The sequence below is a fragment of the Drosophila rhopaloa genome, unplaced genomic scaffold (assembly GCF_018152115.1).
Source record: "Drosophila rhopaloa isolate 14029-0021.01 unplaced genomic scaffold, ASM1815211v1 contig_163, whole genome shotgun sequence".
Classification (NCBI taxonomy): Eukaryota; Metazoa; Arthropoda; class Insecta; order Diptera; family Drosophilidae; genus Drosophila; species Drosophila rhopaloa.
The window spans coordinates 10,364,321-10,391,903 of NW_025335043.1; the positions used below are offsets into that span (position 1 = coordinate 10,364,321).

The window sequence follows — 27,583 nt, forward strand, 5'->3', positions numbered from 1 at the left end:
GGATGGTTTTTAAATTTCTAATGAAGCTTTAAAAGTTTCAATGGGACTGAAGCGTATTTTCAACATAAACTACTAAACTTAACTACAAATGGTTTTGGAAATATCCTTTTTATTTAATTTTTATCAAGGGGCTTAGGTCACATGATCAATCAAGGATCCAGTATTGAAGACAATCAACAACACAATCTCATTGTCGAGCACCCCCGACTGTGGCGTTCTTAAATGTCGTTTATTTGAAATTAACATTTTACATAATATCAATATACAATCCTTTATGTACAAATAGTTGGGCATAATAAGAGGCGCGCAGTTTGAGATGAGAGCAGCGCAAGCAGTTCAATAAAACGAAACGCTTATCACATGAGCACAGAATCGGGGATCCAGAGTGGGCGTTGTGTGGGGGGCGTGGCGGATATATAGTTGGATATCGGATATATCGTGGCAAGATGGCGGCCGTATGACATCGTTGTCGTTGTGGGGTTTACATAAATACGTTTAATGTTTAATGAGAAGAAGATTGGATTTGAGGCTATTTACAGTTGCTGAACGAACAAAACAATTTGCGACCTGTGAAAAGCTGTAAGTAAATTCAATATTGATTAATAATAACAGAAAATATTGGTTTCTTATTGTTAAGCTGGTAATCCCTAGAAAAGGAACAGGTATCTAAACTAACAGTTTTATGTTTGGATTATCCTTAAAGTATTTAATTTTGATTTCATTTGATTTTATTGTTATTTCTTATAAGATTGAATTTAAAAGATTATTATTGCATATAAATTAGAAGTAAATTTCCTATTTTAAAATGGAATTACATTAAAATTTTTTGGATGAGTGTTAGTTCTTTGAAACTCATGTGATTTTTGGTAATTTAAAGTTATTGATTTAAATTTTAAAAGGTAAACAATAAAATCAATTTAACCTATAGTTAATAAGAAGACTTCCATTAATAAGAAAACTTCCAAAAATTGTATATAAAATTTAATTTGTATAGTCTTTCTTCTGGACACTCACCTCACGACTTGGCTTCCGTCTGGCGCTTGGCCACAATTTTGCCCTGATCGCGACTGTTGATGACCTCGGCGTGGAAGCCCGTCTCCCAGTCGGCGTAGTACTTCACGGTGCGCACATTGCCATCGGGCTCCACCAGGGAGTACTCGCCCTTGACCACGTCTCCATCCCGCTCCTCCTTTTGGTGCTTGTTATCACCCGTGTGTGGATCATTTACGGCGTACTCGAAGGCATAGCGTGGATGGGCATCCTGGAAGAAAAGGCAATCTTAGAGAGAAATATTCATCATGAAATCATAACAAACTTACAAAGTGCTCCAGGTGCTTCTCGGGCACCACCTTCAGCACGGCATGCTGAGCCACTGGTGCCGACTTTATGTAGGCGGTGGCTGCCACGGGGGCGTGGCTGCTCAGCGCTGGCACACTGGGAGCATATCGATAGAATCCAGCTCCCAGCGGTCCGATTCCTCCCACTCCGTGCGAGTATCCACTCAGGGAGGAGTCCAGGTGGGCCAGCGAGGAGGAGGCTGGGGCCAGGCCAGATCCGTGGGACAGCAGACCGTGGTAACTAAGGGCTGGAGAAACCGCTCCATGACCCAGGGAGATGGCTCCGTAGTAGCCCCCACTGTGATCCGCTCCATGACCTAAGTTACCTGGAAGAAGGAATTTAGTTGCATTGGCTGTGATTTAAAATTCGAATGAAAATATTAAGAATTATGTTCTTTTGAAATCATAGGGCAAGCTTTACACATAATTTGTATTATTTTATTATAAATGGGTTTTACTGAGTTAAACTTGTATTCCATTACTCCAAGCGAAGAATGTAAATTTCCCCAGTTCATGAAATTTTATATTATTTCACAAATTTAACTAGACTTTATCTTATTTCTTAAAACATAAAGTCAATGCACGACTTGAATGACCTATACGATTTTTAAATCAATAACCTTTGGTTTAAGAAAATAACTATTTCCCAGAAACTTATTTATTAGTGTTTTAATAAAGTACATTAGTATTTAATATGTTTATATTTATCAAAACTTACCCGCATGGATTCCGTAGGCGGTGCTGCTGGCCAGCTTTCCTCCCAAGGAGTAAGCTGGAGCGGATGTCAGCTTGGTCAGAGGAGCACCCAGCAGAGCTGCTCCGTGTCCATGTCCACTGGCCCCGTACCCGAGTCCCAGTCCCAGTCCAAGTCCATGTCCAATTGGGGAGGCCACCTTGGCGATGGCAGGACCAGTTGAAATGGCCACAGCTGGCTTGGATACATACTGATGGGAAACAGCTCCTCCATGGCCGGACACTCCATATCCAGTGGCCACTTTGGTGGACAAAACGGGCACCGAGGCGACTGCATGTCCTGCGGAGAGGTGGCTCACGGCTGAAGCTCCGTAAGTGGCCACCTTGGCGATTGCCGGAGCAGCAGCAATGGCCACCGCTGGCTTGGACACATACTGATGGGAGACGGCGCCAGAACTGTATCCCGAGCCACTTCCTCCGTATCCATGGCCACTGGATAGTAGTGGACCCGCTGAATAGGTGGAAATCGCAGGAGCGGCATAGGAGGCAACCTTGGAGATTGCAGGTCCAGTGGAGTAGCTGGAAACGGCAGGAGCGGCATAGGCGGCCACCTTGGCAATCGCAGGACCGTGTGAAATGGCCACTGCCGGCTTGGAAACATACTGATGGGAGACGGCTCCATGGCCACTGATTCCGTATCCTGTGGCCACTTTGGCGGGCAAGGCGATGGCCGGAGCAGCGGGTAAGTAAGCCTTGGATAGAACAGGAGCCACTGGAGCCACTGCGATCGCCGGCTTTGAGATGTACTGATGGGAGAGTGCTCCTCCATGGCCTGATCCTCCGTAGCCCGATCCTCCATAGCTCGTGGCAATCTTGGTGAGACTGGGAGCCGAAGAATAAGTGGAGATCGAAGGAGCTGCGTAAGTTGCCACTTTAGCAATCGCAGGAGCAGCTGATATGGCCACCGCTGGTTTGGAGACATATTGATGGGAAACAGCTCCTCCATGGCCGGATACTCCATAGCCAGTGGCCACTTTGGTCACCACAGGAGCTGCGGAGTAGGTGGATATGGCAGGAGCAGCATAGGTAGCCACTTTAGCGATCGCTGGACCAGATGAAATAGCCACCGCTGGCTTGGACACATACTGGTGCGAAACGGCGCCCGATCCCGAAGCTCCATAGCTTGTGGAGAGTTTGGTGATGGCGGGAGCGGATGAGTAGGTGGCCACCGCTGGAGCAGCGGCTGGATAGGCGGCCACAATGGGCTTGGAGATGTACTGGTGGGACACATCCGCCGCTTGACTGTATGAAACCTTGGTGAGAGCAGGAGCTGCCGAGTAGGTGGAAATGGCAGGAGCAGCATAGGTGGCCACCTTAGAGATAACTGGAGCAGTTGCATAGGTGGAGATTGCCGGAGCAGCGTATGTTGCAACTTTGGCGATTGCAGGTGCTGCAGCGATGGCTACTGCTGGCTTGGACACATACTGATGGGAGACGGCTCCTCCATGTCCTGATCCACCATAGCCTGATCCTCCATAGCCGGTGGCAATCTTGGTCACGGCGGGACCTGAGGAATATGTGGAAATGGACGGAGCAGCATATGTTGCTACTTTAGCTATTGCAGGAGCAGCTGATATAGCCACCGCTGGCTTGGACACATACTGATGGGAAACAGCTCCTCCATGGCCGGATGCTCCATATCCAGAGGCCACTTTGGTCACCACTGGAGCTGCCGAGTAAGTGGATATGGCAGGAGCAGCATATGTTGCTACTTTAGCTATTGCAGGAGCGGCGGAAATGGCCACTGCCGGCTTGGAAACATATTGGTGAGAGAGGGCTCCGGAGCCACTTACTCCATAGCCAGGACCTGAGGAGTAGGTGGACACAGTGGGAGCGGCATAGGAGGCAACCTTGGAGATTGCAGGTCCAGTGGAGTAGCTGGATATGGCAGGAGCGGCATAGGTGGCCACTTTGGCAATGGCAGGAGCGGATGAAATGGCCACCGCTGGCTTGGACACATACTGATGGGAAACAGCTCCCGATCCCGAAGCTCCGAAGCTGGTGGATAGCTTGGTGATGGCGGGAGCGGATGAGTAGGTGGCCACCGCTGGAGCAGCATAGCTGGCCACCTTTGTGATGGCGGGCTGCGAGACATACTGATGGGAAAGAGCTCCCGATGCAGTGCCTCCGTAACTGGCAGCCACCTTTGTGATCGCCGGAACTGCAGCTGGATAGGCGGCCACAATGGGCTTGGAGAAGTACTGGTGGGACACATCCGCCGCCTGGCTGTACTTGGTTATCGACGGAGCATAGCTGGCCGAGTATCCGGTTCCATGGGAGGAGAGCAATGACGAGGTGGTGGCCAGTTTAACGGACGGGGCTGAGTAGGTGGCCACCTTGGCAATCGCGGGTGCCGAATAAGAAACGGATGGCGAGTAGGTGGCAATCTTGGAGATTCCTGGTGAGACCTGACCATAGCTGTAGCCCGGAGAGCTGTACGTCTCCACCTTGGAGTAACCAGGAGTGGCCTTGGAGTACGTGTACCCCGGTGAGCTGTAGGTCTCCACCTTGGAGGTCACTGGTGGCGCATAGTAGGGAATACTCGAAAGAGCTGGCGAGGAATACGTGGCCACCTTGGATATTCCCGGAGTGGCCGAACTGTAACTATATCCTGGCGAAGTGTAGGTAGCCACTTTGCTGATTCCAGCGGATGGTGGCAAATAGGAGTTGTCCAACTTGGTGATAGCCGGTGACACCAAATTCTTGATCTCGATTCCGGATGGCACTACGGTTGCGTACTTGGCGGCTGGTGACTTGTCCGCATAGGTGATTCCACTCGGTGCTCCGTACTCAGCCGAAGGAGTGAAGAGGGTCTTCTGCACCGGAGCTATGTACTTATCGATCTGGGCGATGCCTCCATGGGACAAACCCTCGATTCCGGCAGTGGACTGATACGAGGCACCCGAACTTCCCACCGAGGTGTGGAGTAGGTGACCATTCTCCGCGTACGTGGAAATCGCCGGACTCTGACTGTACTTGGTCACTCCGGGCGAGATGGAGAACTTCACCTCCGCCGGAGGAGGATACGAATAGCCAGCGGTGGCCGCGTGCACGCAGGGCAAGATCGGAGGAGCCAGAGTGGGCGAGGGCTCCGCCAGGACCACGCTGAGCATGCCCAGAAGGGCTACCAAATGGAACTGAAATTGGAAGGGCGAACATGAAGTCAATCGGTGGTGAAGTCTTTTTCATATTCCCTTGCAAATAAACGTATTTTTTTTAATAATACAAAAATATTTTTTTAGAAAATTAAACTTTGCCTATCGCAATAATTATATGACTAAATTTAAAATAAGTTTTAAAAGCACATGTACTTATAGTGTAAAATTCCAAAAAGCATATTAATTTCTAAAATATAATAATAATACTAAATTTTAAAATTAAAAGTATGTATATTGTATATTGTAATTGTTTGCGTTACGATTTTAAATTCAAGGACCAACCTATAATATTATTCAATTTATAAAAACTTAATTTTAAGAGTAAAAGTTAGCAAATTGCGCTTAACGCAAGCATACATAAAATATCCAAGGATAATGAATTAGTTTTAAGGCATATTAAATTTGTTGTGGGTCACAACTTTAAAAATTTTTTTATTTTGTAATTTGCGACACTAATTTTTGTAAGGAGCTTAAAAATTAAAATTAGTTTAACACTATTTCAATTTTGTAAAATCACAAAGCAATAATAAATGAGTTCAAGTTAATGGTTTTTAACAATCCAAGTTTCGAGACACCATTTTCCTTTATGTTCAGTTTTTTAACAAAAATTCATATTTAATTGAATATTTCGATATACTTTTCTGCATAAGTTTTACTGTTTCATGTATATAAGTTTGGGCACTTCCACCTGCACAAATCGTCAAATGTTTCTTTTGCCAATGTTCTTTTTATATGTCTCTAGTTGTTTTATACACTTCAAGGGACCCACCTTCATCTTTTCACTTTTCAAACTCAGCACAGTCGATGTTTGGTATGCGTTTGTAAGGACTAACGAACTATATAAATTCTTTGTTCAGTAACACAGCATTTGCACTTTTTTCAAAAAAGAATTCACAAGCTGGCGATCCTTGATGGTTCGATTAAAAGTCCAATGTGATATCCTTGGGCGGCTCTGAAAATAATTCGCATCGAGGAAATTACGCACGGGTCACAATAAATATAACTATTTGTCGTTTTCCGATTTGCTTAAATTCTACCAAGTACGGCTCGAAATCGAATCGAATAGGATCGAATCGAAACGGAACGGAACGATTCGGGATGTAGAGCAGAGCCACGCGGCCGACTGGACTGGACTGTTGGCCAGCCCGGCCCTATAATCGCTTAAATACGTTCGGTCAGTTGGCCAACACTCGCGAAAAGCTCGCACGCATGCGCAGCAGCCACGCACCAGTTTGGCGACAAAGCGACAAAAAAGTGTAACTATATATATAGCAAAAAAAAAATCGAAAAAAAATAGATCTAGTTGCAAGGAAAGAGGCACGAATGAGCTGCGACTTTGGCGCGTGCAGATGAAGAATTGATGACTGTTCGACTCCAGCTCTCGTTTCACAGCAGCTTTGTTCTCCCCAAGTGGAAAACTGAAAACTGCCAGCTGAAAACTGAAAACTGAAAACTGGCGAACTGCAACCTGCCTGGCCAATTGTTGGGCCCCACCTTCGCTCAGAGCCTCAGTTGGTAACGTTTTATTAGATCATAGTCGCGAACGCCTCGGCTCAGAAAAATAAACCGATCACAAAATGCGCGTGGTGCATTGTTGGCCAAGTCACCGTATTTTTTTTTCTTACAAGCCATAGTTTTATTTCGACTTTTTTAAAGATTTATTTTTATTATTTTTTTTTTTTGCATACCCGTATGCTTTTAAAGCGACTTAATTTGATTTAGATTTTAATCGCGGCCATTGCGTGTAGCTCTGGAAAAAATAAATGCATACGCAATTTGCTAGGCAAGCGAACCAAAAAATAAAATCAAGAAAAAATAGAGAGCAATGTATGTAGAAAATAAAACAAGAATTGTGGTATTAATGTCGCTATCAATAAATTTTGTCTGCCCGTATGTGTGTGCAATCATGCGTGTTGTGCGCCTTGGGCCTTGATTGTGCATTAGTTGGCTAAAAGGCGCATTGCCACATCATAATGCGATACAATGTGTAACTAATAGAATAGCCGGGAGATATGGCCAAAGTGTTGACTTGTCGGCAATTAAGGTCACTATGCATCGAGTGTCACTCTCAGTGCGAGGGTGGGTATATAGTAATATGTCGAAAGAATGGCCAACCCAATGCGTTAACATGTCTGATAAATCGGTTGGCTGACAACCGATTTGAAGAAACATGGCCGGGAATTTGGGGTAAGGCTGAGATCGTTTCTTTGGCTCACTTTGATGTTGAGTTTAATTAATGTGGTTATCTCTCAATTAAAAAAATACTTTTGGGTGGAAAAAATAAATAGTTTGTTTATATACTTCATATTTATTCAAGATGCCTGGAGATCTTCCTTTTATTAAATGCTGTTATCCAATGGTATTGAAATTAATGAAGAGTTATTTTAACATTTATAAATTAAACAGGGAATTAAACAACTAAATAAACAAATAAAACTAGGTTTTATAAATAATGCCATATATTTGTTTTGATTGTTTCTCCACCGCCTTATATAATAAAACAAACCATAACTGTGCCATTTAATGCGGCGATTACTAAACCATTTTGGCCAAGTCCAGACATCGCCCACGAAATTTCGACCAACGGCTTGGCAGCCATTTCACACAAGGTGCGGAAAATGCATTTCCACTCATAAACATCGACCATTGGGCTACCTAAAGTCATAATTTTGCCGCTTTTGCGACTGCCCCGCTGGCATCACGCATACGCCACGTTGTGCGCTCACACAGCCAAAATGCCAAGCCCGTCGGCCTCTCTCAAAAAATATAACAAAAAAATACACGCAATACTTGCACTCTAGCACTAACTTAACTGGTTCGCTTTACACGCAAATATTTACTGGGGCTTGTAGAATTCATTTGCGAGAGATTGTGCAGATTATGCAGAAACATAAAATCGACGATTTTATAAATGTGTTTGGCAAATTTTGAAATGTTTACGCAGCGACCTGGTCAACATGATCGCGCTATTGAATGAACGACAAACCATCTAGATATAGGATTCGCTGCGATACAATATTGAATGTAAATGATCCGGCTGGGGCGAAAATCAAGATTTTTCAATTAAAAACTTGGAAGGTGGGGATTTGATTTCGTCATGATGCTAAGTAGGCATGGTCGTGAGGCAGTAGCCATGGCCAGCTGAAGCTATAGCCAAAGCTATCTATATAGTTACAGCTCTCCAAAGTCCGCAGATCGTTTCACCAAACTTACGCAACCCCAGCGATATGTGCGTGTGTGTGACAAATGCGTGGCGAGGCGAACTAAACTCGTCCAGCGATCAGCCTGAAGTAGGTTAAAATTCGCGCAGCTGACTTTTCGGTTTGCGTTTGCAAATGTTGAAAAATTAAAATTCAATCAAATTGCGAAAACCGTTCGCGAAAAGCCCCAAAACTGAAAAGAAAACAAAAAATATGGAAAGCCGGACCGACAGCCCGAAACATGTTTCATGTTCAATTAACAGCAGCAGCAGCAGTTTTAGTCCCAGTTGCATTTGCAAAAAAAAACTGCAGGAAAAGTCGGGAACATTTTCGGACTTAACTCTTCTCCTGGCTTTTCCGATAACAATCGCATCATGCAACACCCAATCACCGAAGCTTAATTGGTCCACAAGGTTTATCAACTGGCAACGGCTCTCGATCTGGATCGGCATTCTTTTCCAACTGCCGATTGCGTGTCTTGGTTTTTCGTCCGTTTTTTTTTCAGCAACGATTTTTCTTTTTGGTCCGGTCTGGGCTTCTAATTGAAATGTCAACGCGTGTGCTGCTCAATCAATTTTCCAGCCAGCCATTTATGGTTGGTTTTATTTCGGCAAAACTTCGCCTAGATTTCACATCGGTGGTAATCGTCTGGCCAGGAGTTTGTCTTGCCTTTTTTTTTGTTTCTTTCAATTGGGTGTTTTTAATTGATTTGGCCGGCATGCGGTGTCATTTGCGAGTCAGGGACAATGTGGCTGCGATGGCAGCTTGATGGCTGCCAGTGCCACCAAATGGCAGACTTCAGACGCGGCGGACAGCTAATTAAATGCGGTCATAAAATAGAAGTCGACATGCCTATTAGTTAGGTCCATTGGGACTTGATCCTGTTTCAATTTTATAACATTTTTTACTTGTGCTTACAAAATATTTTAATTAATTGTAAAGCTTTCTTCGAATTTGAATACAATTTTTCAGTTCTTTGAAATTGTGTTTTTCTCTTGAATTTCTATCCTAACATTAAATGTACATTTCAAATGATGGCAATTTATGTAGTATTGAAAATAAATTCAGCAAAAAAAGAGCAAATAGTTAACATTACAAAATATTTAAATCGGAAAATATAAAAAACCAGGACACAATTGTATATCAAATTTTGGAAAATATAGGTTTATTTTGGCCATTAAATTATAGTATTAAAAAATACATTTTTAAAGAAATTATAAAAGATTGCTCAAATAAAGTAAAATGCAAACAAAAAATGCAGTGATGTATCTTTAAGAAACATTTATTTATTAAAAATTGAATTGAACTTATCTAACTTTTAAATAAATATTTAATGCAGCTTTATTTGTTTAACAACCAAGGTGATAAGCCGGATGTGAATGTGAACAACTAGTTGTAAACAATTTAATTTATGAAGCATACCGTCAGGGGCAATTTGATATTAAAGTGGCTCGCCTGTAGAAGGTTAAATAATAATATATTATTAAATATTTATTAGGTTAATAGGTTGAACAACTCCTGAAGTAGCCTCCTGTGAAGCAAAACAAACACCACCGGTCGACTCGAGTGTCATAAACATTTGTCATAATTAACACAGATTAGGCATTCGGCATTCTTAATGAACGATCTGTTGCACCGGCGCTCCCACCAGCAAATGCGAATGCCTAACCCCTCGACTAATCCAATTTAGTTAATCTCATGCATAACTAGTTCGGCCAGAGATCGAGTATTCTAATTACTGGTGCGATTTTGATTTCGATTTCAAATTCGATTGCGAATGCCAGTTTGATCACTCGCACTTTTTGTCAACGCAACGATTTTGCGTATGGCATTGACTTGGATTTTCTCTGCGATTTCGATGCATAAATTGAAGTATCGACCTGCGATCAGGGACCAAAGTGTCAACTGGCAGATCGAAGTGAAGAGGGCGAACTGAAAAAAAAATATTGATTGCTAATATGCAAATTGCTCCCACATTGCGATTCTAGGCGAACCAGTTTCCCAGCATCGGGCTCAAAGTGATGGCAATTAAAACGCGATGCTCATAAACGGCGATCAGTGCAGAATCACTTAGCGCGTTTTCCAGACGCGTGAGAATGCCCCATTGATTCTCAGATTCTCAGATTTCGGTTTACGAGAGTCGAGAGTGAGTCGAGTGCAGAGGCGTTTGGCAGCGCTCCCAATTAAATAATTTACAATTTTCTAGATTAGGCGCCGCCTCCGTCCAACGACATTGAATGTACTCATAGCCTCCATGAGTCATGATTCCGATCTGCGTTCATATATATCTCTTGAGACTTAGATCCGGTTTGGGGCTCGCCGGAGTCGCCGGTGGAAAAGCTGCCCCGCTGACACGCACACCTTTTAAGGTAAGGATCCCTCCCCCCGCCAGAGAATGCTGGCCAAAAGCAATTAGCGGCCCAAACAAATGTGAGAGACAATTCTCAGAAGTGCCTGCATCATGGCTTATGCACTGCAATCGCATAATTTGCTGTCAAATCGCACGCGTTTTTAGGCATACTCTTGCGAGGGGTGGCTCTACTTTATTGGCAGGAAAAGTACTTTAAATAGTATATATAAAACTTATTAATATAGTAATAGGAATTATATTTATTTCAACTTAAAACCTATGAAATATACAAATAGTGGTTACCTTACCGATTATTTGCTGTGTTGCTGATAAAAAAAAAGACTAAAATGGTTGAGAAGCTAAATATCTGTAAACGAAATTCCAAATGCAATTAAATTAAAATAAAATCTCCCCATTTTTTAGGGAGACACATTTTTTTAGTCCCAGATCTAAAAGAGTGTTCATGTCTTTTACCTCAGATATGGTAATTTTTGGGGCGTTTTCAGTGTTGCGTTGTCGGCTTGAAGTAATTAATGCGTACTGGTGTTAATTTATGGTTGTCGCTTTCGTTGTTGGATGGCGTTGCTGCTGCTTTAGCCATTGCATGGCATAATCACAAAACTCAATTGGAGGTTGGGCACTGCGAGAGGGATCAGAAGTCGGCGATCTTTGGCTGCTTGTTAGCAATTTCCTGTCAACCCACGAATTTTCTGGCTCATTGTTTGTCTCGGCTCGAGTTCTATGATTTATGATCGAAAATCACCGGCAAGTGCAGCTGGATATTTGATTCCGCAAGAGTGCTCATGGAGCTAATCATTACTTACCATGTCAGGGAGTGTTGGATTCTGTCTCCAGTAAACAAGCTTGGGTAAATTTTTATCCCAATTTAATCAAAGGAAGTTGTGGTAGGTAAAAACATAAATAATATGATAACTAATTTCCAAATTTTTTGTTTTGTAATTTCTAAATTAATTTAATTGCTAAATTTTTAAGGGCTTGTAGATCCACTTTTGTTTGTGTTGGTTTGTACCTTTTACAAAAATTGTAGCTATTGGATTACTCGAGGTCATACGTTGGTTATATTTTAATTTCTTCTATAACACAAGAGCTATGAAAGTTAAGTGGAAAAATGACCTCGAGTAATCCAATAGCTACAATTAATTTAATTTATTTACACCGAAAAGTAGAAATAGTTTGTAAAACTATTCAACATAGTGCAATCTGAAACATCAAAGGGCTATTATATATTATTTTCGAAATTGAAAGGCTAAACTGTTCTAGGGAAAGTTAATTTATTTGACAAACAATAACTAAAAATTACATTGCTAGAAAAATAAATTACTCATAGAACAAAATAAATAAAGGAAACGCTACTAGACCTATATCTAGACCCCTTCCAGGGTGCGATAGCTGCCGGAATCGAAGCTGTGTCCACCCGCGTACATGGGAACCATGTGCTTCTTGTCCTTGCGCACCATATTCTGGACCAGAGTGGCCGACGCCGCCCCCTGTTCATCCTCCACGTAGTCCTCGAATTCGTCGTCCAGGGTTTTTGGGAAGAGGACGGGACCAGATTTGTCGGGTCTGTGGACACGTGGCTTCTGTTTGGGATGCAGGGGACGTAGCTTCTTGGGCTTGCGGTGGAAGTAACTGGAGTAATCGGGTCGGGCATAGGACTTGGATACCCCCTTGTACTTGTAGTGCTTCAATCCGGGCGTGGTGTGGACCACCTTCTTCTGGTGTATGTGATTGGAGATGCTCTCGGGGATGCTGACCCGGGGTTTCGAGGGCGAGAAACTCGTGTGCAGCGATTGCTGTTGAACCGAGGGCTTGTGTATATAGTTGTGGGGCAGCTCCTTGGGTTTATAGTGGTCGTAAAAAGGATGATGAGAGTGAGCAGGGGATCCTGTAGTGTAATGAGGTCGATACTCCTTCGGTTCGTTCACAATCACCGCCTTCCAATCGCCTTCTTGCACGGCATAAGTGGGCTGAAGTTTCTGCGAGTAGTCCTCCAACTTATGAGCAGCGGCTATTTGCTTGTAGTAAGTATCCCTGGCCTGCTGCAAACGATCCCTGATTCCCGGATCCATATCCATGGGTACCTGCTTTATCCTGGCATGCGGCTTGATCTCAATTAAGCTGGGGATCTTCGGATGCGAGTGGGTCAGGTCCTCAATGGGTCGCTTCAAAGGTTTGATGTCCGAACTGAGAACAATGTGCTCCTGGTCCTTGCTATAGTGATTGATCTTCGACTGGGAGGTATCATCGTTTACATGGTTACTACTCTCCGGATTTTCTGTGATGGGATGGGAATTGGCACCCACTGTCTTGACAATCGCATTGAATCCCTTTTTGGCATCGGCTGTATAGTGAACCGTTCGTATGGAGCCATCTGGTTCCAATATGCTGTAGTGACCCTTGACCCCGTCGGCATCGCGGGACTCCCACTGCGATTTCACATCCCCCGTGTGCAGATCTTTGACCCCATAGCTAAAGGCATACCCCGGATGATCCTGTAACGAAAACATTGGGTTAGAAATGATTTAGTGCGTTTTAAAACGCTGTGAAAACGCGTGCGGTTCCAACCGCACCCAAAATTCGTACACACACTTTTCGAAACCCCAATGGCTATGACAACGTCTGTAGAATTTTATATGTTTTCATGACGACCAACAAAAACAAAACAAAAAATGCCAAATAAAAATGAAACAAATGCAACTTTTTCGTGTCAAGGCAAAAACGCGCGCTGTGCACAGTTTGAAAGCCATTGGAGGAGCTCTTTGGGTTGGGTTTTTTTCAGTTCTTGGGGGATTGGGCTTGCGTTTGATCTGCAGCCGACATTGAAGTCAAAGCCAATTAAACTATTAATTAGAAGAGAGCGGCTAACCCTAGAAAGCCATATATTGACATGTGTAAAGGCTATATATCTTTTAATGCCTAATTTCTTTTCTTGTCCCAACTTTATCCATTTTTAATTGCTTTTAATGTAACTTTATCATTTTTGATAATAATAGTGTTAAATGCAAATGACTTTAATTTAAACCTAAATGACATTCTAGATTGTTATTTATAGCCTTTACGCCACGCATTAACCCCATAAAGCCAGCCACTAAACAAACCGAAAATTTACATAAATTCAATTAATATAAAATGTAGAGCATTAGGTGTCACTTGGACACGTTTGTTTCATGTGTGTATTGGTGCGTTTTCCCCTTCTTTTTTGGCACCTTCTGTATTTCTAAGGCAAATTGCAAAAGTTTTTCGCATGCTTTGGCGCTGGCTTCAATTAAGCGCAGACGTCCATAAATGGCCACGCACACAAACGCTAGCTGTTTTAATCTTTTTCATTTTTTTTGCACGTCTTGCAGTAGTCACTATGGGTAAATATTGGTTACTTTTCTGGCGGTTACTGCTGGTGCTGCTGCAGTTGTTCGCTGCCTATCAATTTTAACTCCCTGCTCCGCTGTCGCTGTCCGGACAAAACAAATGATTACAAGCGAGTGTAACCTGAGCGGCAGCCGTCGCACGCATGTCCCTCTACGTGTAGTACAGTGAAACCTCCCGAGCTCGAACTTAATGGAAAAACAAGGAGTTCACTAAAGCCCTAAAAAATAATAGATATTTTCAGTTGGCTAAACATGTCATATTGCCATAAGATTTACATTTAGCAGAAAAATGCAATAACAAAACTCTTGTTACTATGAACATATAAAAGAGTATAATATTTATATCTTTTAGGTTCCTTCTATATTTGTAAATATTCTTGTTAATACATTTAGTTTAATGTTTTATAATGGGTCCTATTTTAAAATGCCACTTAAATGCTCGTTTTTCAAAAACAAAGTTGAGTTTATGGACGTTCTTATTAAACACAATTGTAGCATAGCCAATTAAGATCGTTTATTGATGTGATACTGTAGCTTATAAATATATTTGAGCGCCTGGATATATGGAGGTTTTAATAAGAGTTGCATAAGGCGGCGTATTGGCGCATTGGCGCAGTGGTGGCCATTGGCCATTGGTCACTGGCCACCCAAAGAGATCATTTGGAGCAGCGGCCGCGGTTGGTGGCCAATTTTTGCGGGCAACTTTTGGTGGGTGCGTGTGAACTTTAACTCATAAATTTATGGGTGAGCAATTTATGATTTGGCTAACTGGGCGTATGCGCAATCACTCCAACTCCGCTCCACAATTACATGCAAATTACGCATACGCGGCGTTGTCAACATTTTGACAACAAATCGCCCGACAGATCGTGGGAGCACACAGCACGCCGATTCGAATCAAAAAATGTTTGTGTGTGAGAGACAGACGCGACAGTTCCAAAGGCGTTTACCCGTCGCAGCGACCGACAGACAGACAGCATGGAAAACATTTTAACATTTTTTCGGTACGAAAAAAACAGTTACAAAAGAAAAGAATTCAATCTCGCCTTCGGGCCACCTTTCGCTTAACATTTGGCTCGTAGGTGCAGCAGCCACAAGCTGAGTTATAAAGCCATATATGGCGCCCCCAATCGTGTGTGCACGCAAAACGCATTTTCGCATTTTCGTATTTTCGCATTTTCGCATTTTCGGCTACCTGCCAGCTTCCACCACTTAACCCCCCGGATAACCCCCACATTCCCCCCCTGGAAAAAAGACAATGGATTGGAAGTCAGGTCGGGCCAACAAGTTGATTTATGTGGGCGGCGTTGGAGGCGGTTTATGGCCATCGAAAGATTTAGTATTGAACATTCTGCACTCGCACGACAACATTCACTTTCAATGGCGGAAAATGCGTTTTCCACGATCGCAAGATTAGCGGTGGTATTTATGCGTTCGCAAGGGGATTTCGACTTAAGTTACTTTGATGTATTAATCGCTGGTTGGTTCCGCTCTACTTTCTGATAGATCGATCAAATTCGTAATTAATTGTGAGACCTCAGATGATTTATTCGATTAAAAAATGGCCTAACGATCAGATTTGCAGACAGCTGTCCGCCATTATTACGCTAAAATATGTTATTTATTTGTTAATATTTTCGCCTACAGTCTTTAAGAAATGTGCGGCTCAAAAATTTTTGTGATTTTTTAGTGCCTGAAGTTTGTCTTTCACAGCAAATATTCAACATACCTCTTTGAATTTGTCATTAAATTTCGAAATTCGTTAAAACTTTTTTATACATGATGAACATTTTTTAATGTAAAAAATAAAAATAATAATAAAAAAACAGCATGGGAATTGAACCTTCAAACTTTAGGTACGAATAGTAGACAGTATTTACCATCCATTCTACATTACAAGTTTTACGAAGCCTAAACTTGTTTTATAAGAAATACTGTTTTTTTTTAAATTTAATGGCGAGTAAGGAAAATATTTTTTTAGTAAACAAAAATATTCAATTCTAATCAAGTCATTAAAAAATGAATTGTCTTTCCTTTAAAATGTTGTCCCACCGTGTCTGTAGAAACAACCAGATATATTCCTAGCACGATCCCAATGGGGCTACTTTTTCGCCTTTTTCGGAGCTGGCTCACTTACATATTGCGGGGCGTACTCCATGGTTTCATCATCGTCGTCGGCGACCACAACAGGTGCCCCGCCCCTAACCGCATCGATGGGCGGGGGGCGTGTCCCCAGGCAGATCAAAGCGAGCAGGATGGCCGGCGGCAAATGGCTCGTTATCTGCAAAAAGGCATTTAAGCGGAATATGAATATGCGTTTTTATCATTCGAGCGCTTAATAAACGGAGCGATAAAAAACGAGTTGAAGCAAACATACCAAAACAGTTAATAAATTGCCTACAAAATTATTACGCGAGCCCAAAATAGGAAATAAGAGCAAAAAGGCAAAGGGGACCGGCTAAAAAAATTAATTGGACAACGAACGGAGAAGCGTGTTTCGGAGATTGGCCGGGATTTCAATTTCAATTTCGATCTCGATCTCGATTTCGCTCCCAGAGACCATGTCATACAGCGTTGTGACAGTTGTCAAATGGTAATGGCAAAATACACCTTGCCGTCCGAAATCCAAAATCCAAAATTAGGCAGACAGATAGACACCGGGGCACATTTGTATCGAGCATATATGACAGCAAATGCCTGTCCGCCGAAACGAAAACGAAAACTTTTGGAGATTGATGGCTTTGCTTAAGACCAGTAGCCAGTGCCTCGATTTCGCGATGCAAACGGGTCTGGCAGGATACCCACCGTACAATTCAATTTTCCCAATTGCAATCGCCTCGCATTTGTTTCTTTGCAAATTGCAAAACATTTTTTTGGACATTTTCGATTTTCGGCTGCGAGTTGCGAGATCGGCCCAGCCTCGATTGGCATGTGTCGCTGGTTTGGGGAGGCTGGCTTAATTAGCACAGCCACCGCGACGATGGCCATTCCATATCGCAGGCACCGGGATTTGTCAAGAATGGCACGACGATTGGCATGCCGGCAGGAATGCGGCTGAACAAATGGGGCGAAATTCGTTTCGGCATAGCTGTCATAGTTAAGTAAAATAGGTATTAACAAATATGCGAAAGTCACAGTACATTGTCCATTTGTGCAGGACGGGAAATTTCACGTTCCTAAATAAACTAAATTGATTAAATACCTATGAAACACTTCTAGGCACCCAATTTTTAAATAAATTGAATTGTTACTTAGGCTGAATTTTAGTTTTATTTTCTGGAAGTGATCAAATTAATAAGTTACTTGTGGAGCAACACTAAAAAAACATTGTATTGAGCTATTATCTTAGTCCACGAAAAGTTTTATGCAGGATATAAAACTACACAAAAATATTCTTTAACTATTATTCAACACTTTTAACTTTCTTTAGACAAACATTTCAATTAAATTCGATTGAGGTAAGAATTCTCCGGTATATATCGCCCAGATGATAAAATGTACATTTCCTGACTTTAATTGTAAAATAAAGTCGTTAACCTCTGAGATTGGATCAAAAATTTGAAATAAAACTTTTTAGTAAGTTTAAAGAACAAGCTTAAGAACCTTGAAAAATATGTGTAATGCTTTCATTTACGCTGTCTTAATTGTTTATAAAAATATTTGATTTCCTTTTGAATCTAAGAGCAACACATGAGTGTAAATGCGAGAGAACTACACGATAATTTATAAAATGTTCAAAATGTATTTTAAAATACTCATTAAATCATTTTATTGATCTTCTAATGAAGTTTTTATTGCTCAATGCACAGGAGTGGGATTTGCATTCGTAAACATTTGGACTTTCACTTAAAGTGAAAGTTTGCTTTTCTTAACTTTCGCTCTCGATTTCGATTTCCAATTGCCAAAAAATGTGGCTCAGTCGACAGCAAATGAATTCCTGATTTCATTTATTGGCATCTTAAAAAACACTTACATAGAACCGCATGACGCTTTTGGCAAATTAATTTTAATTATTCTACGGAAAACACGTCACTAATCACTGGGCGTTTTAAAACGCTGACAAAACGCGCTGCAGACGCTCCTCTTCGAGCTTCGATGCCGATGTCTCAATGTCAAGGACAAAAACGTAATTAAAGCGTTGGCGCGGCATTGCCAAAGTATTTATAGATGAAGACGAGGACCGGCACAAAACGCTGAGCTTCGGTTTCGTTTCGTTTCGTTTTCCCGGCGACAAGATTTTCCGGCTTCACCGGTTCCACTTCCAACGTCCAATATCCAATATGCATCCAACCATCCAACTTCCAACTCGCCAGACGCAACCAACTGCGATGAGCAACACATTGCAGATTGCACATTGCAGATAGCAGATTGCAGCTGCTTTGTCGCTTCCTAAGCTCGCTCTAATTGACAATTATTCGCTGAAACCCGTTTAGCCAGCGATACTATACATATATGTATATATACTCCCCGATTTGGGCGGCCCAACTTTTGGTTTCAGGCGCCGCCGGGCGGCAAGTAAAAGTCGTCGTCGTTGTCGTCGTCGACGCTTCGCTGCAGCTGTCTAATGGCATTATAAAATTTATACCTGCCAGCATTACGTTTCGACTTTACATAAATTAATGGCGATTTGCTCTGCGAATGTGTCGTGTCTCCACTTTGCCAGTTAATCCTGGTAATCCGTATTCAAATCAAGTGGTCGAGACCAACACACGGATCGGTGCTACAAATTGTGGAGCTTGGGAAAATTTCCCAGAGTCTTATGTTTGCGACGGCATAAGCCATGTATCTTTCAGTATTAAAAGGAATTTAGTTAACATGGTATTTTACGTTTCATATGTGATTTCTACTATTTTTATTACAAGCCCCTTTGTTAAGGAACAATTGCATAGGCTTTAGATTTAAATTTAATTTATAATGGAGAGAATTGTTATTAAGTGTGAAAAATATTACTTTTTAACAATCTTAAAGTTTTTGAATGGCTATTTCTATTTTTAATTCCATAGGGAAATTTGAGTCAAAGCAAATTTAGAATGGGGTCCTATTGAGAGTATGTGTTTTATTCTAAACAAACAATTGGTTAATTTTTACACAGGTAATCCCGTTTAAATTTCAATTTTTCTTTGATCTATAGTTTTCTTCTCCCCAACCACTTTGTCTATAATTAAAGGTTTCGATTATAAAGAGTTATGCTTATGTATTTTTATAAAAATATATATTAAGACAAATACTACAGGTGTTGCTTAAGTCAGGTTATTTTGTTGCTTTGTTAAATATCTGTTTCAGATCGGTTTCATCCTGGCAGTCCATCTCAGAGGTCCTTGAATCAGTGCAGTTGCTTCACGCTCACGTAGCTGCTGGCGTGTCCTCCGTGTCCATGTCCGTATCCCCCGTGTCCGTAGTGGGCCACATCGTGGCCGTAACCGTAGTTGGATCCATAGATATCGCCATGTCCGTAGGTCTTCTGATAAACCTGTGGGTGGTGGGCGTGGCCCAGTTTCTTGACCACCGCATTGAAGCCATTGTGATCGTCGGCGGTGTACTCCACCACTCGAGTTGTGCCGTCCGATTCCTTGAGCGAGTAGCTGCCCTTGACCTTGTCGCCATCCCGAGTCTCCCACTGGCTCTTCTGATCTCCCGTGTGGGCATCCTTTACACCGTAGTCGAAGTGGTACTTGGGATAGTGATCTGGCTCGTGCTTGTCATATCCATAGCCGTATCCGGAGTAACCGGCACTGGGATAACCATGTCCATAGTTGCCTCCATACACACTGATCACATCGTGGTCGTATCCATAGCCATGGCTCTTGTGGATGGGCTCCTCGTGCTTGGTCACCGAACTGTAGCTGGTGGCATGTCCTCCGTGGGGAGCCGCCAAACTTCCGCCCACCAGAAAGGCAAATAACAGACCTCCACAAAAGGTTTTCATTTCGAAGACTTTAATCGTTGTTTTCCAATCGGAACTGTGATGATTTCTGCTGGTTCTTAGGGGGCCCACATACACTTTATATAGCTATCGAAAAGTCTGGGGCAATCAACCATCGGGTGGTCATTCTCTTGGCCAAACCATTCACCATTCGTGCTAGTTGATTTGTTAATTACCTCACTAATTCGTAATTATTATTATTGTTTCGGCCATTGAGCTCTATAGAAAATCGAACACATTTTATATTAAAACCAAATCCGTTACAATTAAATTCTGCTGAAAATAATTAATTATAACAGAATCAAAAGGTGTCTGTCTGTAAGTTCGTTAACGTTTCGATAAGTTGGAGTTGTAGTTAAAGAGAAGGGCAAAACTAAGGTAAGAATTTATGTCTTACTTAGCAAATAAATGTTTTGATCGAGAATTTGAACTGTTAAATCAAAAGCAATGAGGAAATAAATTACCTTAAAAATGAAACTGCGAGGCCATTGAAAATTTACATTATTTCGTTAAGAAAAACGGACTTATATTGCATTGTACTCTACAAGTAACCATTATTTTTTATATGTCAAGAAATCTTAACACTTATAAATTATATAATTATATTATATATAACATTTATTGACAAATAAATGTGTCATTTATGTATATATTTTATTAAATAATATCAATTAAATTTCTTGTATAAAATATATGGCATGAAGATAGTAAAAATGCTTGGAATTAAAAACACTTTATTAATTTAATAATTCACATTTTTAGTAAGAAAATTTGTAATTCCTGTATTAAGACTAATAAATAAAAAAGAAAAATTTAAATAATTTACAAATCTAAAATTTAAAACTAAGTAAAACAAGTCCCTAAATAAAAGTCATTAATCAAACCGTTAACTTATTTGGTAAAATTGGTAATACTTTGTATATTTTCCTAACAAAAAAGCCTTTAACCTTGTTAAGTATAAATATTTAGAAAACATTAACGGCTCTTTAGTGAGTTACCACCAATTCGGAAGCTTTGGGTGCCCCACCGCAGACCCCCTGGGCAGAAACACCGACCGATTGGACTGTCCGCCCAGCCCTGCTCCCACTCCCTCCCCCTCCCCCTTCACCCCTTCACCACTCGTCTCAAGGTCATTTGGCGTGAAGTCGGCGAAGAAGAGGGGCGAACCCAAGAAACGCAGCGAGGCGAGGCGACTATTGCTAAGTAATTTGAAAGCGGGCCACACTTGTTGATTGATTTCTAAGCAACAAAAACAAACCAACAACCATTGCGTTTTTTGTATTTTATTTTGCTAGTTAGGCGTTGTTTACGCCCCGTTTATTGATGTTGTTGTTGCTGGCTAAGCTTGGTTTTGTGAGCCACATTTAATTTGCCAATCTCCCGCCCAAACTATGAATACGAATGAGGAAAAATGAAAATTTGCACAAAAATTTGAAGTATTTTTCATACCTATTTTATTTGGGACTCTTACTTTTTTCTAGCCTATTTAGCCTCGAGGGTACAATGTAATTAATCGATCCGTAGAATGGGCAGAAGTATAAAAGCATTGGGCATAGTCTACTGATTATCACAGTTCCAATTGCGATTTAGGCCAAGCAAGTCGATCAGAAACCAATTAAAATGGCTCAGAAAATATCCATCCTCTGCTGTGCTCTTTTGGGAGTGGCTGCTGCCAGCTATATCCCTGTCCCACATGGAGGATACGAACACGGACACGGAGTGGGATATAGCATCCAGACGCACCACGAGGCTCCTAAGAAGTGGCAGGATCACCACCAGGATCACCATTCGTGGGCACCAACTCAGGATCACCACCAGCAGTGGGCCCCAGTGGCCTCGCACGATAACCACCAACAGTGGAGTCACCACGAGGAGCCCCACCACCACCCCAAGTACGAGTTCGACTACGGAGTGAAGGACACCAAGACCGGGGACATCAAGCAGCAGTGGGAGACCCGCGATGGCGACAAGGTCAAGGGAGGGTACACCATGAAGGAGGCCGACGGACGCACCAGGATCGTGGAGTACTCCGCCGACGCCCACAACGGATTCCAGGCGACCGTCAAGCACGTCGGACACGCCGATCACTTCGAGCACAGCCACGGACATGGACATGGACAGGAATACGGACATGGACATGGTCATGCCACCAGCTACGCGCATGTGAAGCAGGACAGCAGCAGCAAGTGGGAGGAGAAAAGCCACAAGTGGTGGTAGAGAAACTGGCCAATGAGACTGTTTAACCGATTCGGACTAACTTAATTATTGTAAATACAAACGACTAAATTACAATCTATTGTTATAGGAAAATAAAGCAAAGCAAAGTGCAGAAAATGCGATAAAATATATAAAGAAAGTAGTTTTTTATTCTTCGTAAACATATTTCAGCGTAGGCCCCCGGAAAATTAAAAATATTTCTTTGTTTCGATTGATTTCGAATTATTTTTCAGGGAATTTTTTAATTATCATTTATTTGAGAAGATTAAAGATTACTGTTTGTGTTTGCAATTTTGGGTTGCTAAAGGTCAGGAAGTTCATTTGGTTTTGGTCGTTTATATTCTTTGGCACACCTTAGATTTCAATAGATATTATTATTTTTGGTAACCCTCCTAATATAGATAAATATATTTATTTTTTATAAATAATAAACATTAATTTACATTGAACTCAAACTATAACATTACCTTAAACCATGGATGGTGATTACTTAACTCATTAGAAAAAATATTTATATGGAGTAAAAGCTGTTTTAAAAATTTGCGTCTTATCAAAACCAAAAAAAAAATGCATACAAGTAATTTCTTAAAAAAAGTAAATTATCAAGATATTTCGTTTTCGATCTTTTGCCTTAATTCAGAAGTAATTTTTAGTCGTCCTAAGATATTCTCAAATTCAAAATTATTTTATAAATATAAATCCTCAAAAAAAATTTAATTTAAGACCTATTTAATAGGGGCTCGGTAAAGACATTTAGGCGCTCGGATAAGAAATTTGAAATAATGTAATATGCCTTAATGTAGAAATGACCTAAAATAAGATTTTAATACAAATCTCGAACGATAACACGGTTCGCTTTTTATGCCGCACCTTTTGCGATTGTATATATGTAGTTTAGAATCTGTTATATATTTGTACGAGGCCTAGTAGATATAATATAGAAGATATTTAATGCCCTCGTACTCATACAACAAAAAATCTTAGAAAAATATCATTATTGCTTTTATAATATTTTCATTTTACTAATCACAAACTGTTAGAATTATTTTATTTACACACACATCCTTAGAAAATATTTTTCGATAAACTTTTAATACTTTTAACAGTGACCAAAAAAAGCAAGTGCCGGGATTCGCCCAAAATTATAACATGTACACAATTCGAAGCATTTTTCGTACCTATTTTAAGGTATCTTTCTTTTTTCAACAGCTTAACCTTGAGAGTGAACGTTATTAATCGATCCGTAGAATAGACTAAGGTATAAAAGCATTGGGCATTGTCTACTAATTATCACAGTTCCCATTGCGATTTAGGCCAAGCAAGTCGATCAGAAACCAATTAAAATGGCTCAGAAATTATCCATCCTCTGCTGTGTTTTTTTGGGAGTGGCAGCTGCCAGCTATATCCCTATTCCACATGGAGGATACGAACACGGTCAAGGAGTGGGATATAGCATCCAGACGCACCACGAGGCCCCTAAGAAATGGCAGGATCACCACCAGGATCACCACTCGTGGGCGCCAGCTCAGGATCACCACCACCAGCAGTGGACTCCAGTGGCCGCGCACGATGGCCACCAACAGTGGAGTCACCACGAGGAGCCCCACCACCACCCCAAGTACGAGTTCGACTACGGAGTGAAGGACACCAAGACGGGGGATATCAAGCAGCAGTGGGAGACCCGCGATGGCGACAAGGTCAAGGGAGGCTACACCATGAAGGAGGCCGACGGACGCACCAGGATCGTGGAGTACTCCGCCGACGCCCACAACGGATTCCAGGCCACCGTCAAGCATGTCGGACACGCCGATCACCTCGAACACAGCCACGGACATGGATATGGACATGGACATGGACAGGAATACGGACATGGACATGGTCATGCCACCAGCTACGCGCATGTGAAGCAGGACACCAGCGGCAAGTGGTGACTAACGTGACAGTTAAACCGACTCGGACTAACCAAATTATTGTAAATAGAAACGACAACATTGCAAAACTATAGTTATAGCAGAATAAAGCAAATCAAAATGCAGAAAATGCAATAAAATTTGAAACCAATACAGATTTTTATTTCTTATAGATATTTTTTTGCTAAAGCACTAAACCAATTTTAAATAATGGTTCGTTTGAATTGATTGTTGTTTGAAGTTAAAAAAGTTTTGTAAAGTTGTGGATGACCTTTTTACAAGTCACCGAAAACTTAGAAAAAACTACCACGAAAATCGGTCAAAAATTTGATCAACGTTAAAATGAAAAATTTGAATGCAGATTTTTTGAGAATTGAAACACAAGTCTTTAGAGGTATGCCACTTTGAAATCGGTTAAAATTTGGTAAAGTTATGGACTGTGGAAGTCCAATTGGGAGTATCCCGTTTTACAAGTCACCGAAAACTTAGAAATAAATGACATGAAAATGGGTCAAAAATTTGATCAACGTTAAAATGAAAAATTTGAATGCAGATTTTATGATAATTGAAACACAAGTCTTTAGAGGTATGCCACTTTGAAATCGGTTAAAATTTGGTAAAGTTATGGACTGTGGAAATCCAAGTTTTGGTTACCTTTTGACAAGTTATCGGAAACTTGGATATAACTGACATGAAAATGGGTCAACAAATTGATTAACGTTTAAATGAGAAATTTTAATGCATGGTGATGATTATTAAGAATATAAATATTTTATAGGGTCGGAAATGTGTCCTTTATTGCGTAGCAAACTTTTATTTGAAATTGTAATATGTTAGCATCTGCAAGGTTATAAAAGGTGAACAAATATAAAATTCTTTGTTAAGTTATATTGATAATAAAAAACAAAATGATTTAGACTTGTTTCATTTATAAATAGCCATATATGTATGTTTGCTTTTTTTTTTGGTCACTACGAGATTAGGCCAAAACAATATTTGAAACACAAATGAGAAAAACTGCAACCTTTTACAAAATTAGAAAAAATGTTGGTGCGGTCTCTTTCTTTTTTCAAGCCGTTTAACCTCGAGAGTAAATGTAACCAATCTATTAGTAGAATGGGCTAAGGTATAAAAGCGTTGGGCATTGTCTACTAATTATCACAGTTCCAATTGCGATTTAGGCCAAGCAAGTCGATCAGAAACCAACTAAAATGGCTCAGAAATTATCCATCCTCTGCTGTGCTCTTTTGGGAGTGGCGGCTGCCAGTTATATTCCTATCCCACATGGAGGATACGAACACGGTCACGGACACGGAGTGGGATATAGCATACAGACTCACCACGAGGCTCCTAAGAAGTGGCAGGATCACCACCAGGATCAACACTCGTGGGCACCAGCTCAGGAGCACCACCATCAGCAGTGGGCCCCTGTTGCCTCGCACGATAACCACCAACAGTGGAGTCACCACGAGGAGCCCCACCACCACCCCAAGTACGAGTTCGACTACGGAGTGAAGGACACCAAGACCGGGGACATCAAGCAGCAGTGGGAGTCCCGCGATGGCGACAAGGTCAAGGGAGGGTACACCATGAAGGAGGCCGACGGACGCACCAGGATCGTGGAGTACTCCGCCGACGCCCACAACGGATTCCAGGCCACCGTCAAGCATGTCGGACACGCCGATCACCTCGAACTCAGCCACGGACATGGACATGGACTTGCACATGGACAGGATTACGGACATGAACATGGTCATGCCACCAGCTACGCGCATGTGAAGCAGGACACCGGCAGCAAGTGGGAGGAGAAGAGCAACAAGTGGTGGTAAAGGAGCTGACCAAAGAGACTGTATAAGCGATTCGGACTAACTAAATTATAGTTCATAAATACAAACCACAAAATTACAAAGCAAAGTTATAATATAGCAAGCAATAAAATATGAAATCAAGATAAATTTGCTTCTCCGCTCTTAGTTTTCATAGAATGTTTTTCAAATCCGGTGTTATTAACATTTCATATCATCTTAAAGATCGTACTGTTGTGGTGTAATAAAAATGTTAATGGACTACAAACTCCTTAACCGGTAATATAAAAATATATCTTAGTTTTATGTATTTTATATTTGTTAGCATTTGTCAGGTTCAATAGTTGAGTCGGAAGTGGAAACCTTCTTGGCGTCTAAAAGTCTGTTGTAATTTTCTTCACTTAAGGTAGTGCGAAATATCTTTTTCATATCTTTCGTGAGGGTGTTGAAGACCTTGACCTGCTCGCAAAAGTCATTCCAAAATTTTTCTTCAGAGTCCAGATCGGTGTTGAATATTTTCTTAAATTTGTCATATATTTCACTTGACTTTTGGCGAAGGATCAGGTCATCCTTTTTAAACTCCTCCTCTTTCCCATCAAATTCACGAAGTACTCGCATCTTGTGGACGAAATCCGGATTCCGAAGGAGCATTAGTTTGGTCAGCTTCATCTTCTTGATCTTATCTAGGACCGTGAAGCACACGTCAGGATTCCACAATGTTAAACAATCCTGCAGTTGGCTGAAGAGCTTGACAAAATCGCGTTCCGTGAGTAGCGCAACCTCGCGCTCAACCAACTCCTTCTCAAACCGCCTGGACTCGATCTTTGGAATGAGCCTTTGTTTCGGCTCCACGATTATTCTACCGGGCATGTCCCTCGGCTTCAGACGACCGCACTCCAGATTAAGCTTGATCTCCATGGCCTCCATTTGAGAGGTTTGCAGCCAAGTGTTCTCCTCGTCGGCGCTACTGAAGTTATTCGGCCTTTTCCACTCGATATCGATTCCCAAGCAGGTGGACTCGGGGATAAATGCCATCAGAATATTTTTGTTTAATTCTTTAGGCCTTCGCGTCATTTTTCCTGGGATCGCTCAAGTTATTAAAATTATTTTTTAGATTTTCAATAGCTATTTTCAGCGCCTACTAGTCGAGACTTCTAAAATAAACTGCTGTCAAAAAGCGATAAGCATTGTGCAAAATAAATCAATGCAATTTTGAATTGCTAAGAAAGATAATAATAGCTTTTAATGTTTGCATAGCATAATTTATAATGTTAGTACATATGACTCGCACTTAGTAATTAATTTTGATAATATAATAATGAATGAATTGTTTCGTAGCGAAGTGTATGTTATCTACATACAAAAGTACTTTACATACGATTTTTATATACGCAATAGCGGCACCTAGCGGTAACTTACTTAACTGTAATGAGCACTGCTTGTTAAACATGTCAAGCAGTGAATTCAAAATTTGTGCGCGGTCTTAGGATCAACTTTCAATTTATTGAAAAATCTTCGTTCCAAATGATCTGGCTGTAACAAGG

The 27,583-nt window shown here is 41.4% G+C and overlaps 7 protein-coding genes across 9 annotated transcripts; 3 read left to right on the forward strand and 4 right to left on the reverse strand.

The window, feature by feature from the left end:
• Positions 1–276: 276 nt before the first annotated feature.
• On the reverse strand, positions 277–6,358 carry LOC108037214 (mucin-12). The gene is made up of 5 exons (XM_044457808.1): positions 6,018–6,358; positions 2,056–5,227; positions 1,320–1,663; positions 1,015–1,261; positions 277–577 (listed from the first exon to the last, which is right to left on the reverse strand). The coding sequence occupies exons 1-4, from the start codon at positions 6,021–6,023 to the stop codon at positions 1,016–1,018; spliced, it is 3,768 nt and encodes a 1,255-aa protein (XP_044313743.1). The 5' UTR covers positions 6,024–6,358; the 3' UTR covers positions 277–577; position 1,015.
• Positions 6,359–12,183: 5,825 nt separating this feature from the next.
• Positions 12,184–18,287, reverse strand: LOC108043398. Its single transcript, XM_017122095.2, has 3 exons — positions 18,158–18,287; positions 16,322–16,465; positions 12,184–13,311 (listed from the first exon to the last, which is right to left on the reverse strand). Exons 1-3 carry the CDS (start codon positions 18,167–18,169, stop codon positions 12,184–12,186), a joined length of 1,284 nt encoding a protein of 427 aa, XP_016977584.2. The 5' UTR covers positions 18,170–18,287.
• A 1,142-nt stretch (positions 18,288–19,429) lies between these two features.
• LOC108043396 (adult-specific cuticular protein ACP-20) lies at positions 19,430–20,143 on the reverse strand. The gene has a single exon (XM_017122093.1). The coding sequence runs from the start codon at positions 20,108–20,110 to the stop codon at positions 19,508–19,510; it is 603 nt and encodes a 200-aa protein (XP_016977582.1). The 5' UTR covers positions 20,111–20,143; the 3' UTR covers positions 19,430–19,507.
• Positions 20,144–21,692: 1,549 nt separating this feature from the next.
• On the forward strand, positions 21,693–22,410 carry LOC108043397 (histidine-rich glycoprotein). The gene has a single exon (XM_017122094.2). The coding sequence runs from the start codon at positions 21,728–21,730 to the stop codon at positions 22,322–22,324; it is 597 nt and encodes a 198-aa protein (XP_016977583.2). The 5' UTR covers positions 21,693–21,727; the 3' UTR covers positions 22,325–22,410.
• A 964-nt stretch (positions 22,411–23,374) lies between these two features.
• Positions 23,375–24,340, forward strand: LOC108043395 (histidine-rich glycoprotein-like). Of its 3 annotated transcripts, none has more exons than XM_017122090.1 (2): positions 23,375–23,475; positions 23,534–24,340. In XM_017122090.1, exon 2 carries the CDS (start codon positions 23,668–23,670, stop codon positions 24,253–24,255), a length of 588 nt encoding a protein of 195 aa, XP_016977579.1. In that variant the 5' UTR covers positions 23,375–23,475; positions 23,534–23,667; the 3' UTR covers positions 24,256–24,340. The 3 variants fall into 3 exon arrangements, with proteins under 3 accessions (XP_016977579.1, XP_016977580.1, XP_016977581.1); XM_017122091.1 differs by having other exon boundaries at positions 23,408–23,582; positions 23,638–24,340; XM_017122092.2 differs by having other exon boundaries at positions 23,465–23,512; positions 23,572–24,340.
• A 1,105-nt stretch (positions 24,341–25,445) lies between these two features.
• On the forward strand, positions 25,446–26,113 carry LOC108053303 (probable zinc transporter protein DDB_G0282067). The gene has a single exon (XM_017135916.2). It carries the CDS (start codon positions 25,446–25,448, stop codon positions 26,061–26,063), a length of 618 nt encoding a protein of 205 aa, XP_016991405.2. The 3' UTR covers positions 26,064–26,113.
• A 247-nt stretch (positions 26,114–26,360) lies between these two features.
• Positions 26,361–27,113, reverse strand: LOC123037396. The gene has a single exon (XM_044457745.1). It carries the CDS (start codon positions 27,111–27,113, stop codon positions 26,361–26,363), a length of 753 nt encoding a protein of 250 aa, XP_044313680.1.
• Positions 27,114–27,583: the final 470 nt, after the last annotated feature.

What these genes read in the sequence shown, in the direction of transcription:
- LOC108043396 (XM_017122093.1), bottom strand. Translation starts at nt 20,110, where the DNA reads ATGAAAACCTTTTGTGGAGGTCTGTTATTTGCCTTTCTGGTGGGCGGA.
- LOC123037396 (XM_044457745.1), bottom strand. Translation starts at nt 27,113, where the DNA reads ATGACGCGAAGGCCTAAAGAATTAAACAAAAATATTCTGATGGCATTT.
- LOC108043397 (XM_017122094.2), top strand. Translation starts at nt 21,728, where the DNA reads ATGGCTCAGAAAATATCCATCCTCTGCTGTGCTCTTTTGGGAGTGGCT.
- LOC108043398 (XM_017122095.2), bottom strand. An exon ending in TGGAGTACGCCCCGCAATAT is followed by an intron (nt 13,312 to 16,321) that starts GTAAGTGAGCCA and finishes TTTTCGTTACAG; the next exon opens with GATCATCCGGGGTATGCCTT.
- LOC108053303 (XM_017135916.2), top strand. Translation starts at nt 25,446, where the DNA reads ATGGCTCAGAAATTATCCATCCTCTGCTGTGCTCTTTTGGGAGTGGCG.
- LOC108043395 (XM_017122090.1), top strand. Translation starts at nt 23,668, where the DNA reads ATGGCTCAGAAATTATCCATCCTCTGCTGTGTTTTTTTGGGAGTGGCA.
- LOC108037214 (XM_044457808.1), bottom strand. An exon ending in CGCCTACGGAATCCATGCGG is followed by an intron (nt 1,664 to 2,055) that starts GTAAGTTTTGAT and finishes TCCTTCTTCCAG; the next exon opens with GTAACTTAGGTCATGGAGCG. An exon ending in AGAAGCACCTGGAGCACTTT is followed by an intron (nt 1,262 to 1,319) that starts GTAAGTTTGTTA and finishes CTTTTCTTCCAG; the next exon opens with GATGCCCATCCACGCTATGC.